General features: G+C 41.7%; 1 protein-coding gene and 1 long non-coding RNA gene across 2 annotated transcripts; one reads left to right on the top strand and one right to left on the bottom strand.

The window, feature by feature from the left end:
• Nucleotides 1-1348: 1348 nt before the first annotated feature.
• Nucleotides 1349-16593, bottom strand: LOC311626477. The gene is made up of 3 exons (XR_014795693.1): nucleotides 16121-16593; nucleotides 4490-4601; nucleotides 1349-1627 (listed from the first exon to the last, which is right to left on the bottom strand). It is a non-coding gene; the product is annotated as an uncharacterized lncRNA (long non-coding RNA).
• LOC311627085 (large ribosomal subunit protein eL42-like) lies at nucleotides 14349-14772 on the top strand. The gene has a single exon (XM_084893307.1). It carries the CDS (start codon nucleotides 14378-14380, stop codon nucleotides 14696-14698), a length of 321 nt encoding a protein of 106 aa, XP_084749433.1. The 5' UTR covers nucleotides 14349-14377; the 3' UTR covers nucleotides 14699-14772.
• Nucleotides 16594-16638: the final 45 nt, after the last annotated feature.

Here is a 16638-nt window from a genome sequence, read left to right as displayed (position 1 = left end):
GGGAGGAGGGATGTTAATCATTGGTTACGTGGTCACTGATGGCAAATAACAGGGAGGCCAAAGAGGATGCCCCCAAAAAGTTTCCGGGTCAGGCCACAGCATTCATGGGTACCTTTTAGGAGGAAATAAAACAAACTTCAAGAAAAAGAAGAGAGAGGCAGAGTGAGGAGACATGGAGGCTGTAAACTATTCTGTTTTTAAAAGTGTGGAAATAGAATGATAGGCAAAAAATGGTGTTTTAGAACAGGTGACATTTGAGCACATTTCAGGTCACTAAGCAGGAATCTAGAAAGAGGATGACTGAAAATTCAGAAGAAAAGAAGTGAAATAAGATCCTAGAGGATGTGGGAGGGATTGGGATCCAAGACAAGCCCATGGTGGTAGAGGGAGGTGGCTGGGAGAGAGAATGGAAATGGGGTCAAGCAAATCCTGGTGGGGAACTTTAATTCAATGTAACTAATATTTGTGATGTCTACCATAAACAAGTACTATGCTGGAAACTGTGGGAAGCACAAATATTTATAAGGCAATCCATGCCCTCAAAGAGTTGATGACTTCTAAGGGTGAGTGATCAGCCTTAAGTATGCTATACCTTGAATATTTTTAACTGCAAATATTCATAAAAACAAGTTAGAATAAGGTCACACAAGATACAAACTGATAAGGGAATTCAGGGCAGGAAGCAGACATCTTTAAGCTGGGAAAGTATCAAGGACGAAGCTGGATCTTAGAGGAGAAGCACACATAGAGGGGACAAGGAGCATTTGGAAGGTTTGCCAGATAAAACAAAAGGTATACACTATATAGCACGTGCTCACACACACAGTGTTAGAGGATCACATTATCAATGATGAGGCTTTCCAGCATTGGAATTTCTTGTTTGAGGTCTCTCCTCCTTATGAGGCAGAGCTTCCACTCTAAAAGCTGAGAGGTGGGCCCTCATTTTGCCTGCCACCTTTGTTTATACAATAGGTCAGAGGGGCAAAGCTTAGATTCATCATAGTGCCTCGGAGGTCAGCAAGGTCAGTCACTGCACTGGGTCCATCCCATGATTTTATCTGTCTCCCATCTACTGCCCTAGGTTCCCTCTCAGAGTCTGGTTTGCCAGCCCTCCCAGCAATTCCATAAGTTAGGCTGAAATCCTTTCAACAAATTTCTTTTCTTTTTAACTTAGCTATTATATATTTCATTTATGTTGCTTGTAACTAAGAATACTGACAAACAGAAATGCTCCTGACCAATACTGAGGTGATTATGGAAAAGCTCATAATCCAGGAAAAATGAATAATTGGGGGTGGGTGTATTAGCCAAGGTTATGCCAGGCAAACAGAAAGCTCTCTAAGCACGTCGAGTAAATGGATTTAATACAGAAAATTAGAGGATTACGCAGTCTCTGGGAAGTCCTGGAGAGCAAAGGTCAGCGAAGCCACTGTTGGAATTCAATGGACGGTAAAAACTGCTGCTGAGGATTTCAGCCCTCTGCAGCTCCTGTAGGCGACACTGCAGGAGGATGCCTGGAGATCTTGGCATGTCTGTCCAGATGTCTGCCATCTGCCGATGTTCATGCACTTGCCCACAGCGGCAGTGGCAAGGGCATCAGAGAAACGTCATTTTCAAATTTCCAGTTCTGCCATAAAGGAAAGCATTTAGGATGGTCATTGTGAGGATCAGAGATACCTGTCCCCACTCCAAAGGCTTGAACGCCTGGGTCCAACTCTCTTCTGTCCTTCAACTTCCTCGTTCTCCTACTCCCCCTACCTCTGCGAGACCAATGACCTCACTGAGACTTCCAGCACTCTGATACCCCAGTTTTCTCCAGTTTACCAGCTCCCTCCACCTTTCTTATTATCTTTGATTCTCTTGCCACCTTGTCTTCCAACCAATGCCTCTCTATAGAGTGTAAAAATCCCAGCTCATTGAGGCAATCCAACTGTCTGGCTCTTAGGTCCAAGCTGGAGGATTTATTGGGGGGAGAAATATCCTACCCCATGCATATTAGTGTCATGGAATTGGCAGGTACCAAGTGAACTACAGCTTCCATTCCCCACAGCTACTGGTTAAACCTTAATAACGGCCCTATCAAGTCTGATGGCTACTCATTTCCTCCTCACTCCACACACACCTTAAGCAATGGCCTTGTCTCCTACTCCACACAGAAAAGTTATAACATTAACTTAGAAGTCCCCATGTCTTCTCCCCTCTACCCCTATAAAATCTCCATACTCGTCTCTATCTGTTTCCAGATCTTACCACAGTCCTTCCCTCCATGGAGCTGGCAACCTCCTCCTGCTCAAGGCTGAACTTCCCTCCTATGCTCTAGACTTCAGGGGTTTTCCAAGCAGTTGTTAGCTCTCCTGTCTATTTGTCTCAAGTTCCCTTTTTCCTGTCTCATTTTCTTCATCATATAAAAACCTTCAATTCTTACCCTTCTTTAAAAGAAAAAGAAAAAGAAAGAAAAAAAAAAGCAGTCCTTCTTTAACTTGGCCATTTCCCTTCCTGTCTGCTCTTGTGCACAGGCAGGCTGCCTGGAGGAGTAAGCAGTTGTCTACACTCTCCACTGACTAACTTCATACTGTGAGGCTTTCCTGCATATTTTTTAGGAGCTTACCTCTTGAAATGGTCAACATGGGTTCACATGTTGCTAGGACCAGACCACTTACTTAGTTGTGTGATCTCATGTAAGTCACTCAGATTCTGCAAGGCAATGATTATCTGAGATGAGGGATAATCATAACTTCTTCTTAGGGTTGAATAAAAGTGCTTCACAGCACAGTGTCTGGCATGCAGTGAATGTGCTGTGAAGGTAATCTTGTTCTTAGTCCGTGAACAATCTGGCTGCCCCTCTTCCCCTGTTGACACTGCCCCCTCCAATGACTGAGTTGTTAAAGCTTTTTGATTTTTTAAGATAAAATTTTATTTAATTTATTCAAGGTGATTTACACTGTTGACCCTTCTTGATTTACACCCAGTCTCCAAAATGGTCACTTGGGTGGGAAAAGAACACTGCAACCTCTTTTGATGATAAAATGCACCATTATTTAAAGTATCACTAAGAAAGAAACACTACCAATGAAGAAACACAGTTCATATATGTATGGATACTGACATCATTTCAGCTCCCTGATGGATAGACATTAAAACGGGAGAAATATGCACCTTATGCTAAGTAAAATATATTTACTCTATGTCTAAAACTTTAATAAATTAAGTTTCTTATACTTACTATATGGATTAAAATATTATATGTACATAATTCATAAATAAGTATACACATATGGGGATTATTTAAAAATTATTGCTTGGATACACAATTTAAAAGGTTTGGGACCACTGATTTAAACCATCTATAATAATAAAAGCATAATGTGCTAATTAGACCAGACGTCCTTCTGGACAAAGCTGGGGCTGCAAGGAAAGCCTGGGTCCTGAGTGCCTGCTGGCAGCTGGAGGGAAGCCCCAGTCCCAGGTGCCAGAAGAAACCTGTGCTGGCAGTTGGGATAAGGCAGGCCTACTCTTGCATTAATTTCATGCATTGGGCCTCTAGTCTCTCTCTTAGTAAGTAATAGTCTCTCCTGGCTTTTCTCCTCTACCTTTTCTTCTTGACTTCTTTTATGCCTCCTCTCTCTTCTTTTCTCCCCCCCCCCCCCCACATTAGTATTCCCTAGAATTCTTCATTGTTTAGATACTCCTATAACTTTATCTATTCCCTGTACATGATGCTCTCAAATCTCTCCTAAAATTCTGGCTTAATGGATTAATGAATCTCTCCACATACCATAGATACCTCAAATTCTTCAAATACATAACAGATTTTGTCTTCTCCTTAAGTCTTCCCCCCTCCTCTTCTCTCCCTTATCACAGCAAATAATACCATCACTAGTGGACCTAAGGGGGGGTTCCCTCAGTCCAGCCTGCACCCTTTCCAATCAAGGACCCCTTGGAGAATGTCCAACTGGTGGGACATTTCCACCGCAATCTGGAACTGCTGGCTCCTAACTGCCTCTGCCTGCCTGCCTGATCACCTCTAACCCCTCTGCCTGCCTGCCTGATCACCTCTAACCCCTCTGCCTGCCTGCCTGATCACCCCTAACCCCTCTCCCTGCCTGCCTGATCACCCCTAACCCCTCTCCCTGCCTGCCTGATCACCCCTAAACTCTCTGCCTGCCTGCCTGATCACCCCTAAACTCTCTGCCTGCCTGCCTGATCACCCCTAAACTCTCTGCCTGCCTGCCTGATCACCCCTAAACTCTCTGCCTGCCTGCCTAATCTCACTCCCAACTGCCCTCCCCTGCCGGCCTGATTGCCCCTAATGAACTCTGCCTTGGCCCCCACCACCATAGCTCTGTCCAGAAGGAAGTTGGACGTCCAGAAAATGGCCAGTTGACCTGTTCTAATTAGCATATTACCCTTTTAGTAGTATAGGTTAGCCCACTTCAGAAACCTGGAATTTATTATTTCAATTCTTGCTTTCCACTTCCAGATATCATACCTTCCAAATAGCTCCAGCATATGTCACTTGCTCTCCTTCTCCACTGTTGCTGTTCTAATTTAGGCCCTGGCTGCACCAGATAATATGCCACATTACAGGCCATCAGCTCCATCTACAATGTGAAATTAAAATGAAAAACAATTTTTGCATCATTAGTTTATTATGCTAGAGTTACTGAGATCATCAAAATTGTCCAAAACAAAGACATCTGCTGTTAGAGAGTATATGCCAGGACTCAACACAATATTGTCTTAAGCAGATAATTACCTGGGATGCTGAATTAAATTTTTTTAGCCCATAATTTGGTGTCTAGTGACTTAAGTATCTGGCTGTTAGAGAAAATCCCATTACTATTTGGCAAACAATTTCAGACTGGATTGATTAGCCATGAAATGAATGTAAGTGATTTGCACAGCTTAAATATGCACTTAATAGTTTAAATATGAAATGACATTGACAGCTTTGCGTATAGTGCTGATATTCTAAACTGAACAATTCACTAACATCTATCAATATAATCTTTATATATTACCATTACAAGTCCGTTTTTTTCCTTATACCTCCAGATTTCCATTTTATCTTGGTTATATTCCAAAACTCTTCATTCTGACACCTTTCAGAGCCAAGGACTATGGCAAATACAAGTTATACTACAATGACCATTGCAGCTTTATTGTTGACTCTATTATTCTACTCCAATATCTATAATGAGATGGAGACAAGTTTGGTTGAAAAGTACAAAACCCAAGACCACAGCATACAATTCAAAAAGAAATGCAACCCTGGCCAGTGTGGTTGGGCATCATCCTGAGCACTGAAAAGTTACTGGTTCAATTCCTGGTCAGGGTGCATGCCAGGATCGAGGGCTCACAGTGGGGGTTGTGCAGGAGGCAGCCAATCAATGTTGTACTCCCACATGCTGTTTCTTCCTCTCTCTCTCTCTCTCTCTCTCTTCCTATCTTTAAAAAAATGGGGGGGAAAGTGTGATAATAAAAAAAAGAAATGCGAAGAATCTTGATTGTACATGGATTGAGAGTTATTAAAATGTGAAGTTTCTTTAGAATAATTAGGAAGGCCTAATTATAGTATAAATAACAATTATATCTCTAACTTTCTATTGCAGTTTATTATAGTCTATATCCCTATGTAATCTCCTTTATTTCTTACCTATTCTCTAATCCCATTGTTACTCTCCTAGTTACCACTGTCGTATCTCTAGTCTGGATTCTTCTAATAGCTCTTCCAGTATAACAACTTTAAATATATCCATAGCTGCCAGAGTAATCTTGTCATCTTTTTAAAATATAAATCTAAATATATATTTGTTGTTGTTTTTGGTCAAACCCTTTCAATGGTCTGCAGTGCTCAGAGGATAAAGTACAAGTTCCTGACTGCTGTACACAGAACCTTGTTGTTGTTGTTGTTGTTAATTCACATCCCAGGATATTTTTTCCATGATTTTTAGAGAGAGGGGGAAAGAAGGAAGAAGGAAGGGAGAGAGGGAGGTTGGGGGTGAGGGAGAAAGAAGGAGAGAGAAACATCTATGTGAGAGAGACACATCGATTGGTTGCCTCCTGCACACACCCTGATCAAGGCTGAGGATCAAACCTGCAACTCAGGTATGTGCCCTTTACTGGGAATCAAAATCATGACCATTAGGTATGCAGGCTGATGCTCTAACTGATAAGGCACACTGGTCAGGACCATTTTTTGACATGGTTCTACCTTATCGTCCAGCATTCCCTTTGGTCACTTTTGCACCAACAGACCTTGCTCCACTCCTGGGAATCCAAATGCGCTGCACTGTGCCTTGTCTTTATGACACTACTTCTAGGCGTCCCACTACTAGAAGATGCCTGACTCCATTCCCACAGAGCAACCTCTCTGAGCCCCTAAAGTCAAATGTTACCCAGTGGCCTCTACTCTGAAGAATCTTCTCTTCCCTGCCCAAGAGAAATTAACCACTCCCTCTTTTAAGCCAGAACCCTGATGCTAACATGTCTCTATTGATGCACTGAATCCTACCAAATCATACATGCTTCTTCACATGTCTCATTTTCCATTAAACTCAGAGCTACTAGAAAAGAAGGACCATATCTTGTCCATTTTTTTAAAATCTCCAATAATGACTTTAGTACCTAACAATAATGGTAATAATTACCAGTTATTGTATACTAGAATTAATCTGAATGCATTTAGGTGATGATCTAACTACTTCTTTCATTTAATTCTTACAATACCTTTATGAAGTGGGTAATATTATTAGCCCCATTTTACAGATAATAAAAATAAACACAAAGTAGGTGCTTAATAAATTTTAGTTAAAGAATATTATTGTGTTTTTTTTTAATTTAACATAGTCATATCATTATTACTGCTGAGGACCCTCAGGTACTATTTTTTTTTTTTTTTTGATTTTTTTACAGAGAGGAAGAGAGAGGGATAGAGAGCTAGAAACATCAATGAGAGAGAAACATCGACCAGCTGCCTCTTGCACGCCCCCTACTGGGGATGTGCCCACACCAATGTATCAATACATGCCCTTAACCCGAATCGAACCTGGGACCTTTCAGTCCGCAGACGGATGCTCTATCCACTGAGCCAAACCGGTTTTGGCTCTCAGGTACTATTTTAACTGGAAAATAAGGTCTTGGTACAAGTCAAGTGTAAGCAATGGCATAAGTATAGCCACAGTGCTTTGGTTTGAGAAGACCTAGACTATTTGGCATTCTGAATTCAACTCCACATACATTGTGTTTCAAGATTAATTGCTTTATTTTGTGTTTGTTATCACATGTGATACTGGCTTTGTAAATCATTTCCTCCTTCCTTGATCTCATTTATACCTAACCTTTATCTACATAATGGTCGGTACTAATGTTACTTGAATGTTTCCTTATAACGTCAGATACGAAGGTAAGGTTGCCAGGCCTGGGAAGAAAAAAATGTCCAGTGGGCAGTTCCTGTGCTAATTTAACATTTATCTGGTGTAAGTCCTGTCTCCAGCAAGTCTCACTACTAAGACAGATTCGAAAGTTATCCCAGATTGTAAGAAACAGTTGTTCTGAGGAACTATAGTTTTGTAATTCTTTAGCTACATCACTGCACATGAACACATAAACTTAGACAGCTTGTTAAGTGACATGGGTTATTTCCAGAAAACATTTTATTTTAACAACTCCAATATTCTGAGTTCACATGCATAATAAATGGGGGAGTTTGGGGCTGGGTGGAAGACAAGAGGCCGAGGTATGCACAGTCCAAAGATTGGTGTCAAATCACACAGTTTGTAGCAACCACCCTCCCACTAGGAAGTTGGCCCTGCTAGAGAGGTAGAGAAGTGTTACAAGCAACACCTTCAATTTCTAGACTAATTCATTAGAGACACCCACAACTCATATTGAAAATCACAGAAGGATGACTTCAATAACAGTATACTCAGCCTCCCAGGTAACAATATAGTCAGAACCCACTCCTCACCTGCCATAAATGGATGAGAAGAAAATAGAAGGAAGCAGAAAAATAAAGTAATGGGACCCAACAATTTGAACATCTGGTTCTTTGGGGCAGGGCGGGGCGGTAGGGGGAGAGCCTCATGCCTATGTATTATCCTTACTTTGTATTTAAGGCATTCTGTTGTTACAAACGCAGTGATAGTAAAGTGAAAGATTACTTCTCCAGGGGAATAAGAATGTACAGCCCAGTGAAGCCAGGGCACATGCCCACACACAAATAATATATTGATAAATTCTGGATAGCTTCGCTTCTATCTATTCAATTCTCTCAGCGTCCCTTGCTCCTGGGTGCTGCTGCCTCTTAAATGCTTGCTAACTCTCTGTGTATGTCAGACCCAGATCTCTCAGAGAGAAGAGCTTACCAGTTCCATGAATCACAATAGTCTCTGTATGACCCAAGACAGTGCTCTGATGGCTAGCTTAGTGGACTTCAGTCTCCAGAGCTTGGCCTCTCAACAGCCAGCACCCAACACCTCTTTGTTGGAGGGCTGGGCTCGGGTTGCTTGAGGCCAGCTCTTGCTGCATGTATGAAGAGCAGACTTTGCCTGGGAATTTATACCCCCTCACGTCAGCCCTTAGCCAGTGACTGGCAAATACCCAGCTCCCTCACCCCTGATGGGATTGTCTGTGATGCAATCTTCTTGTCTCTAAACTTCTCCACAGAATTGTGGCAAGTTAGCTCTGCAGTGGTTTGTTTGCCAGACCAAGCTTGTTGGTCTTACTTTCCTTCCCTGTCCCCTGTTCCCCCTACTGTTTTGTTTAGGTTTTTTTCTGGGAATACTTATCTCAAAAGTCCTGTGACAGACAAACTCTAAATTGGACCAGGGCACTTTCACACAAATCATCTAGGGCCTGGTTCTGGGGAACCCATCTCAGAAAAAGCTGTTTCATATTCTATCATACCACATGGAGATGGGCCATCTTTGAGACAGGAACCCAGCATTAATCTAATCAGATGTGATGGGGGTTACAGGGTCCTGTGGAACAGAGCATCATCATCTGTGCAGACCTTTCATCAGGGGCTTTGACCATTAGACATGGTAGCCTCTCTGAGCATGGGAAGAAGAAGCCTAGAGCCAGCGATCTCTCCAAAGACTATTCTCAGATTCATACCTGCTGGGCATAAGTATGGCAAGATAATGAAGGCAACAATTGTGAACTATGTATGTTATATTGAAGAAACTAAAGTGCACTCAGTACCCTGTATGACAATTATGGTATATCATTTGCAATCATTAAAGGAGTACCTTAAAATATGAAAAAGATGTAATAAAAAAACACCTGAGAGTATAGCATCAATAGGGAAAACACACCTACAGATATGCATGTACACACACACACACACACACACACACACACACCAGAAATCAACCCTTCTAAGAGCAATGTGATGTTGAACCACATTTAATAACCTTAACAGTACCTCTTTAGATTTTCCATTAACTAAATCACAGGGGAAGTTTGACCACCCATTGGGGCAAAAAGATTACAGCTATTTACAAGGTAGCAAGGATACATTTTTATTTACGGTGGCATTCTGTTTTTAATTTTAGAATTATTAGGTATCTGTCATTCACTCTGTAAATTGCATGCAGTGACCTGGTAGGTGATTTACAGCTTAAATTACTTTACTGTAAGAATAATAACACACTAAAAAAAATCCTTTAAACTCAATAACTACTTACCTTACCTCACACACAGATGTCACAATACAAAAATTACTCTGCACAAAAAAAAAAAAAAAAAAAAAAAAGCCACACGATGAATGTAGAACGTGCTACAATTGGTGCAAAGATCAGAAAATTTTCCCATGAATCTATATTTGGAGCACAGATATTGTCCCATGCATTTATGGAAGTGTATGTATATGACAGAGGTGGTTCTATGAGTCAGTGAGAAAGGGATGTGTTGGGATCATTAATTATTTATAGAAAAAAGTAATTCCTATTTAAGCAAATGCACCCCAGGTAAATTAAAGATCTAGATGTGTCAAGGAGAAAATTTTAATGTGTGCAAGGAAATGCACACATTAAACAAGAGTGAGAAGTATTCATCAAGAAAAAGATTTATACATTTGACTAAATACAAGTCTATAAGATACCTTAAAGAAAAAGATACAGCCTCAAATTTGGAAAAGATATTTGTAATACATACAACTGATAGAGGTTTGGTGTGCAGAATTTGTGAAGGAATAGAGATGAGAGCAGTTATGTTAAGAAAAAATGGGCCTGCTTCTCCTCCAAGACTGTGAAAAAAATGTTCACAGAGAGAAAAACAGAGACATGGAGAACTCACATCAGGTGGCCTCCAGGCGATCAGCAAAGAAAGCTGCACCTTCCTCTCCCTGGAGGAAGCCCCTGAGGAGCTGGAGCTGGGATTGGATTCAAAGAGAAAAAGGTTTGGACCATGGAGATAGTACTAGTGAGTTCACAAAAGGCAAATAAATAGTGAAATTGGTAAATACAGTGTGTCACAGTGGCATACCTCTCAGTAGTTAAATTTCCTTGTAGAATTATTGCACTTCATAAATGTTTCTGAAAATCAGTAAGCCATCATTCTTAACTTTATCCTTAACTAACAGCTTGGGTGATCCTGAACTTTGCCCATGGGTTACAAGTCAGCTTTGATATAGGATCACATCACATTCTAATTTCCAAAGCAGGTAACCTTCTCAATCTTCTGCTAAAGTAAGAAAAATAATTGTTCTAAAATTATTTAGAACATGGGCAGAAAAACACCAAGGATCAGTTTCCCTAAGGAGCAAGGACTCTTGGGCTTTGGTTATTTAGTAGTATCATTCAAACTGTTGTTTTCTTGGAACAGATTTTGGCAATGGATTCAATTAATCTGAAAAAAGAGCCTCCAACTACATGAGTCAAAAGCAAACACATCACCCCAGTTCCTGCCTCTTTGCTAAAACATGGCGAACATGTGTCTCTGCCAAAATCAAACTTACCCCTTTATGACATTTCTCTAATCCAGAAAATCATCTGTATCACTAATATTATTTCTCTAATCTCTAAATATGCACCCTTTATTTCTTTTTTTGTTCTCAACCAAGGACATGCTGAGAGAGAGAGAGAGAGAGAGAGAGAGAGAGAGAGAGAGAGAGAAAGAGAGAGAGAGAGAGAGAGAGAGAGAGAGATATGACAGAGAAACATCAATCTGTTGCCTTCCCTACACTCCCCAATCGGAGATTGAATGTGCAACCTGGATGTTCTGGGTATGTGCCCCACTGGTAATCAAACCAGCAATCTTTTGGTGCACAGGACTATACTCACCCAACTGAGCCACTCTGGCTAGGCCAAATATGTATCTTTTACGAAAATGTTTCCGACAATTTCCACCATCTTGAGAAATTACACTCTTATTGAAAATACATTACTGATCTTTGCAACACATTCCTACCAACACAATCTTACCAACACCAGCATCCTCTTAACCTGTGATCCACCCTTGCATCATCATCTCGTGCCCAAATTTCACCTCTGCTCTCTGTCAGAACCATGTGCCCTTGGTGTTTTTCTGCCTATGAATCTCAGGGGTTTGCATCTAACCTTTCTAATGCTTCTTGTATCCACAATGGTCACTGAACCCTCTGTGCCTCAGTTTCCTTGTCTATACGGTGAGAAAGTATATCATGGACTCCAAATACAGAGTTCATTTATCTGAGCTCTGAATTCCACAGTTCCTCAGCATCTGTACGGGAGAATAAGCTGAGTAAGTGAATAAGTCAATCACATAGGCTCCTTATCCAGTCTGTTGTGTCAATGTCCTGTAGCATCCTAGCAAAACATTTCCTCATCTGAGAGTGCTATAGTTTAAATTCTGTGGAGGATATTCAGCTTAACAAGATGATTTGTTTAATTTTTTTAAGTGGATGAATTACAACCTTATATAATATTTGCCTTTGACGGGGAGAGGGATGTCTATGTCCATAATTATAGTCCTCATGAGTTTAGTTAGGACCAGGAATAAATGCAGATCTTAATTATCATGGTGTAGTGGGAGCTGTTTAAAATTTATTCTTAGACCAAGCCCTTGCCAGGGTCTCCTGGGTACTTCTTGCTACATTTGGGACCATCTGTGGATATCATCAAAACCGCAGTTTAAACACATCCCAGACTGGCTCTTCTCATATTACAACTTCCCACACAGTTGAATACTAGAACTCCATTTACAGTCTTTCGTGTTCATACCTTACTGAATTTTGGTTGCTGTCTCAGGTATGGCTTTGTTTTGTTTTTGGTGTGTTAAATCAGAATCATCAAGGTCTAGTAAAGAGAACAAAACTCATGCTAGATAGTTCATTAAAAGTTTAATGTAGGGAAATAATTAGTTACAGAGATGCTGTAGGGGCTTTTAAAAAAAAGTGCTAATGAGGCTACCCAGAATGCAACAACTACAAGAAGCTACTACTGCCCAGGAGGCTGGAGGAACAGAGAAGAGATGGTATTATCTGAATAGCAGCCAGATCTACCCTGTGGGAAAAGGAAAGGTGGTAGGAGGGAACTGACCACAAAGGGGAATGTCCAGGGAGGAGCTGGAACCACAAAAGAGACACAGCCACCCCCGAAGCAGAAAAGAGAGAAATGCCTTGGGTTCTCCCCTTCCCAAATTTCCATCTCCTCCAGGAATTTCCATAGACTGAGCATAACCATAAAGCAGTAGGTGAGGGAACCTGGGAAATGTAGAGTACTCCCTTGGGATTCAAAGCAAAGAAAGGCAGAGAATAGATCTAAGAGAAAACATGCAAATGACCTGTACAAGAATTGGAAAGGGAAATACAAGTCACCAATGAACATTGAAAACTATATTCACAATTATAGTCCTCATGAGTTTGCCACTTAACCTTTTTTTGCAGTAAAAAAAAAAAAAAAAAAAAAAAAGGTAAGTGGCAAAAAATTTGTGATCAGGGAAATGCCATTTCAAACCAAAATGAGATACCATTTACCCCACACCAAAGTTTTAAAATGCCAAGATAATGAAAATGCTCAGCAATGCCGAAACCTGTTTGGCTCAGTGGATAGAGCGTCGGCTCGGGGACTGAAGGGTCCCGGGTTCGATTCCGGTCGAGGGCATGTACCTTGGTTGCGGGCACATCCTCAGTGGGGGGTATGCAAGAGGCAGCTGGTTGATGTTTCTCTCTCATCGACATTTCTAGCTCTCTATCCCTCTTCCTTCCTCTCTGTGGAAAATCAATAAAATATATTTTTTTTAAAAAAAGAAAGAAAATGCTCAGCAATGTGAACTCTACACCACTGAGAGTGCAAATTGGAGCACACATTGGCATTGTCTAATAATGTTGATGCCAAACATTCCTTATGCTCAAGGAATTCCATTTTTAAGAATATACCCTCAGGAACATCTAGCAATGTGCACCAGGAAACATGAACAAAAATGGTCACAGAGGCATTGCTAAGGACAGCACACTACCCAACTGGAGCCTACCAAGTGTCCACCAACACAAGAATGGATAAAGTGTGCTTTATCTTATAATGGAATATCAGGTAAAAATGAATGAACTATAGGAACACACACCAACACAAATAAATGTCATGTGCATGATTTGCTGCAAAAAAAGGTAAGTGGCAAAAAAAACCCAAAAACAAAAAAACACCACAAAAAAATGCCAAAACACAACTTGAAATGATTCTGTTTACATAGAAATCAAAAATATCGATATGCAACGTTATAGATAATGTGTAAGAGATGTATCAGATATTGTTAAACTGGATAAAAGAATGATAAAAAATTCAGAGGAGTGGTTCCTTCTGTATGGGAGTAAGAAAGGTACATATGATCAGGAAGAGGCCAACAAACATAGCTCCTCTGGTTTAAATCTGATATATTTTATAATTAAAAACATGACTTTAAATGTCCTAAAAACTCATTTTCCCTCTCCCTAAATGTAACTAAGAATAAAATAATACTAACACACATTCATGCAAATTTTCTAAGTCAGATTTCCATCTTGTTATCTTCACTTGTGGTTATTGACCTTAGCCAAGTCATCTTTCTTGTCTGCCTTGTCCACCTTTGTAAAATGAGGATAATAGTGGTATCTTCATAGGATGATTGTTAGATAGCAGAGCACATGGGAAATGCTCAGCACAGTGGCCAGGCACCCAGTGGGTGGCAGAGATCTGTCATTTTGCTCACAGCACTGCCTCAGCTTGGAATCTCCTCCCCACCACCTCTATCTACTGAGTTACTTCACCAAGGATCCGAGTAAAATGAAGGTGCCATGTACCAAACAGTGTGTAGAAGGGTTCATTTGCCTGAGAAGGTAACAACTGTGCTTAGTGAGAAACTATTGCAATATAATGAAAGCGGGATCGCCTTCCTTCCACTGCTGATAGCGCTCGCAAACATGGTGAACGTTCCTAAAACCCGCCGAACTTTCTGTAAGAAGTGTAGCAAGCATCAACCCCACAGAGTAACACAGTACAAGAAGGGCAAGGATTCTCTGTATGCACAGGGAAAGCGGCGTTATGACAGGAAGCAAAGTGGCTATGGTAGGCAGACTAAGCCTATTTTCCGAAAAAAGGCTAAAACTACAAAGAAGATTGTGCTGAGGCTTAAATGCGTTGAGCCTAACTGCAGATCTAAGAGAATGCTGGCTATTAAGAGATGCAAGCATTTTGAACTGGGAGGAGATAAGAAGAGAAAGGGTCAAGTGATCCAGTTCTAGAGAGTCATATTTTGTTTTATTATATGACAATAAAATCATGATATATTAAAAAAAAGAAAGAAAGAAAGAAAGAAAGAAAAGAAAAGAAAAGAAAAGAAAAAAAGAAAAAGAAACGAAAAGAAAAGAAAAGAAAAGAAAAAAGAAAAGAAAAGAGGTAGCTCGTGTGGCCTTAGGCTAAGGCAGGAGCTCTAAGAATTGATAAATTCAGTGGTATTTATTGAGAGCTTACTCTGAGGCAGGCCTAGTACTCAGTGTTCAGGACATGATCATACAGAATATGAGACTGATGCCCTCAAAGAACTTCATCCTGGGCAGGATCAGAAAGGCAAGCGGCAATAGATGCGGAGGGATCCAGGCAGCAGCAGAGTCTCTTATTCAGAACTTGCTTTCCACTGCCCATTCCCTGAAGAATCAAGTCAAAGTCTTTACTTCACATTCAAGGCACCTCAAAAAATAGCCACAACTCGCCTTTCTGCTGTCATTTCTGCCGAGATCCCCACCACAGCGGCTTTCAATTACACAAGCACACATGCTTTGGGCAGAGCAGCCACAATGGACTCAACTGTCTTCTGACGCTGCGTTACATTTTCCCACCTGCTGTGCCTGGCCAAACTCCTACTCATTACCCATGCTTTAAGGCCTTGTCCAGTCTCCCCATTCATTCTGCCCTGTGTTACTACTGTGTGTGCGCCTCATTATTCCAGTACAGTAGGTCCTCCCATTACGTCAGAGATCTGCTCTTACTAGCTAGGAAAAGGCGATTTTCTCTGTAAGCTACCTCGCTCACATGGAGCACATACACAGCAGTAATGAAGTGAAACAGTAAGACAAATTTAAAAGAAAGATAACAATTCCTGACTTTTACTTGTGGTAAATAAATAATAATAATAAAACATAAAGCACATATGTACATACATCGAAATGATGACTTTAAAAAATAAATAAATGAATGGGAGATGGTGACATAACCACGAAACGACGAACGTCGAGTCTGACGTTCTGTCTGTACTCAGCAAGTTTGAGAGGCAGGGATGTCTTTTTATCTTATCCCCGCGATGGCAAGGGCTCAATGTTTCTGCCAAACTGAAAAGGAGGAGTCTGGAGGAAGAGCAGAGCCAAGGGAGGGTTGGTGCCATCAGCAAAGCCTTGCAGTTGGAATCGGGAAGACAGTCTAGCTGTTCACCTTTTGGCGGGCAGGGACGGGAGCCACCTTGAGCACACACCAGGTGCTCAGTAAACACGGGTTTAAAAATACAGGACCTTCATTTCCAGGCACCTTAGGTCACCCTGTTTATAATGACAGCAGTTCCCACGGGGAGAGAATGAATCCTACCATCACCATGGCCTGTTTGGGGCGCAGACTTCCACGCTCCCAGTGGATTATTATTATTGGTTATTATTATTATCATTATTAAATCTTACTTGCAAATATCAGATGGTGACAAAGCCTCAATCATCTTGGAAGTATGGTAGGGTCACTGGAATAAGTTCTTGCAACTTCTGGTCAACTGCGGCATCTTTCGTTGCCTCACCTCTGTTTGCTCTACCCAAATGCGCAAGACGTTGCCAAGGACGACTGAACCCTCCGGCTTGACCGCAGCTGCACCACAGCGGATGTACATTTCCTCCTGGGGAGAGCGAGAGGATGCGGTTGCTCTTCTAACGGAGCCGTGACGCGAAGAAACTGCCTGTGACAGGAGCGTGGGGCAGAGGACAAGTCCTGAGCTGATCGAACCCAGCCCCTGGGGCAGGGCCAAGTCCCAGCCAGCCGCGTCTCCGGGACCTGACTGATCTGGGGCCAGGACCCCCCCAGCCCGGCCGTCTGCACAGCTCAGCCAGTCGGCGCGCGAGAACGTCCCGCCTCCCCGCGGGCCCGCCCGCCACAGGTGCGCACAGCGCCTCTGAGGTCCTAGCCCCGCCCAGCCCCGCCCAGCCCCGCC

Source organism: Pipistrellus hanaki, assembly GCF_964339955.1.
Source record: "Pipistrellus hanaki genome assembly, chromosome: 8".
Classification (NCBI taxonomy): Eukaryota; Metazoa; Chordata; class Mammalia; order Chiroptera; family Vespertilionidae; genus Pipistrellus; species Pipistrellus hanaki.
Note: the sequence above shows the minus strand (reverse complement) of the source record. Positions and strands in the feature narration are given on the sequence as shown.

Bases quoted from the DNA above. Each gene is read 5' to 3' on its own strand.
- LOC311627085 (XM_084893307.1), top strand. From the start codon at position 14,378: ATGGTGAACGTTCCTAAAACCCGCCGAACTTTCTGTAAGAAGTGTAGC.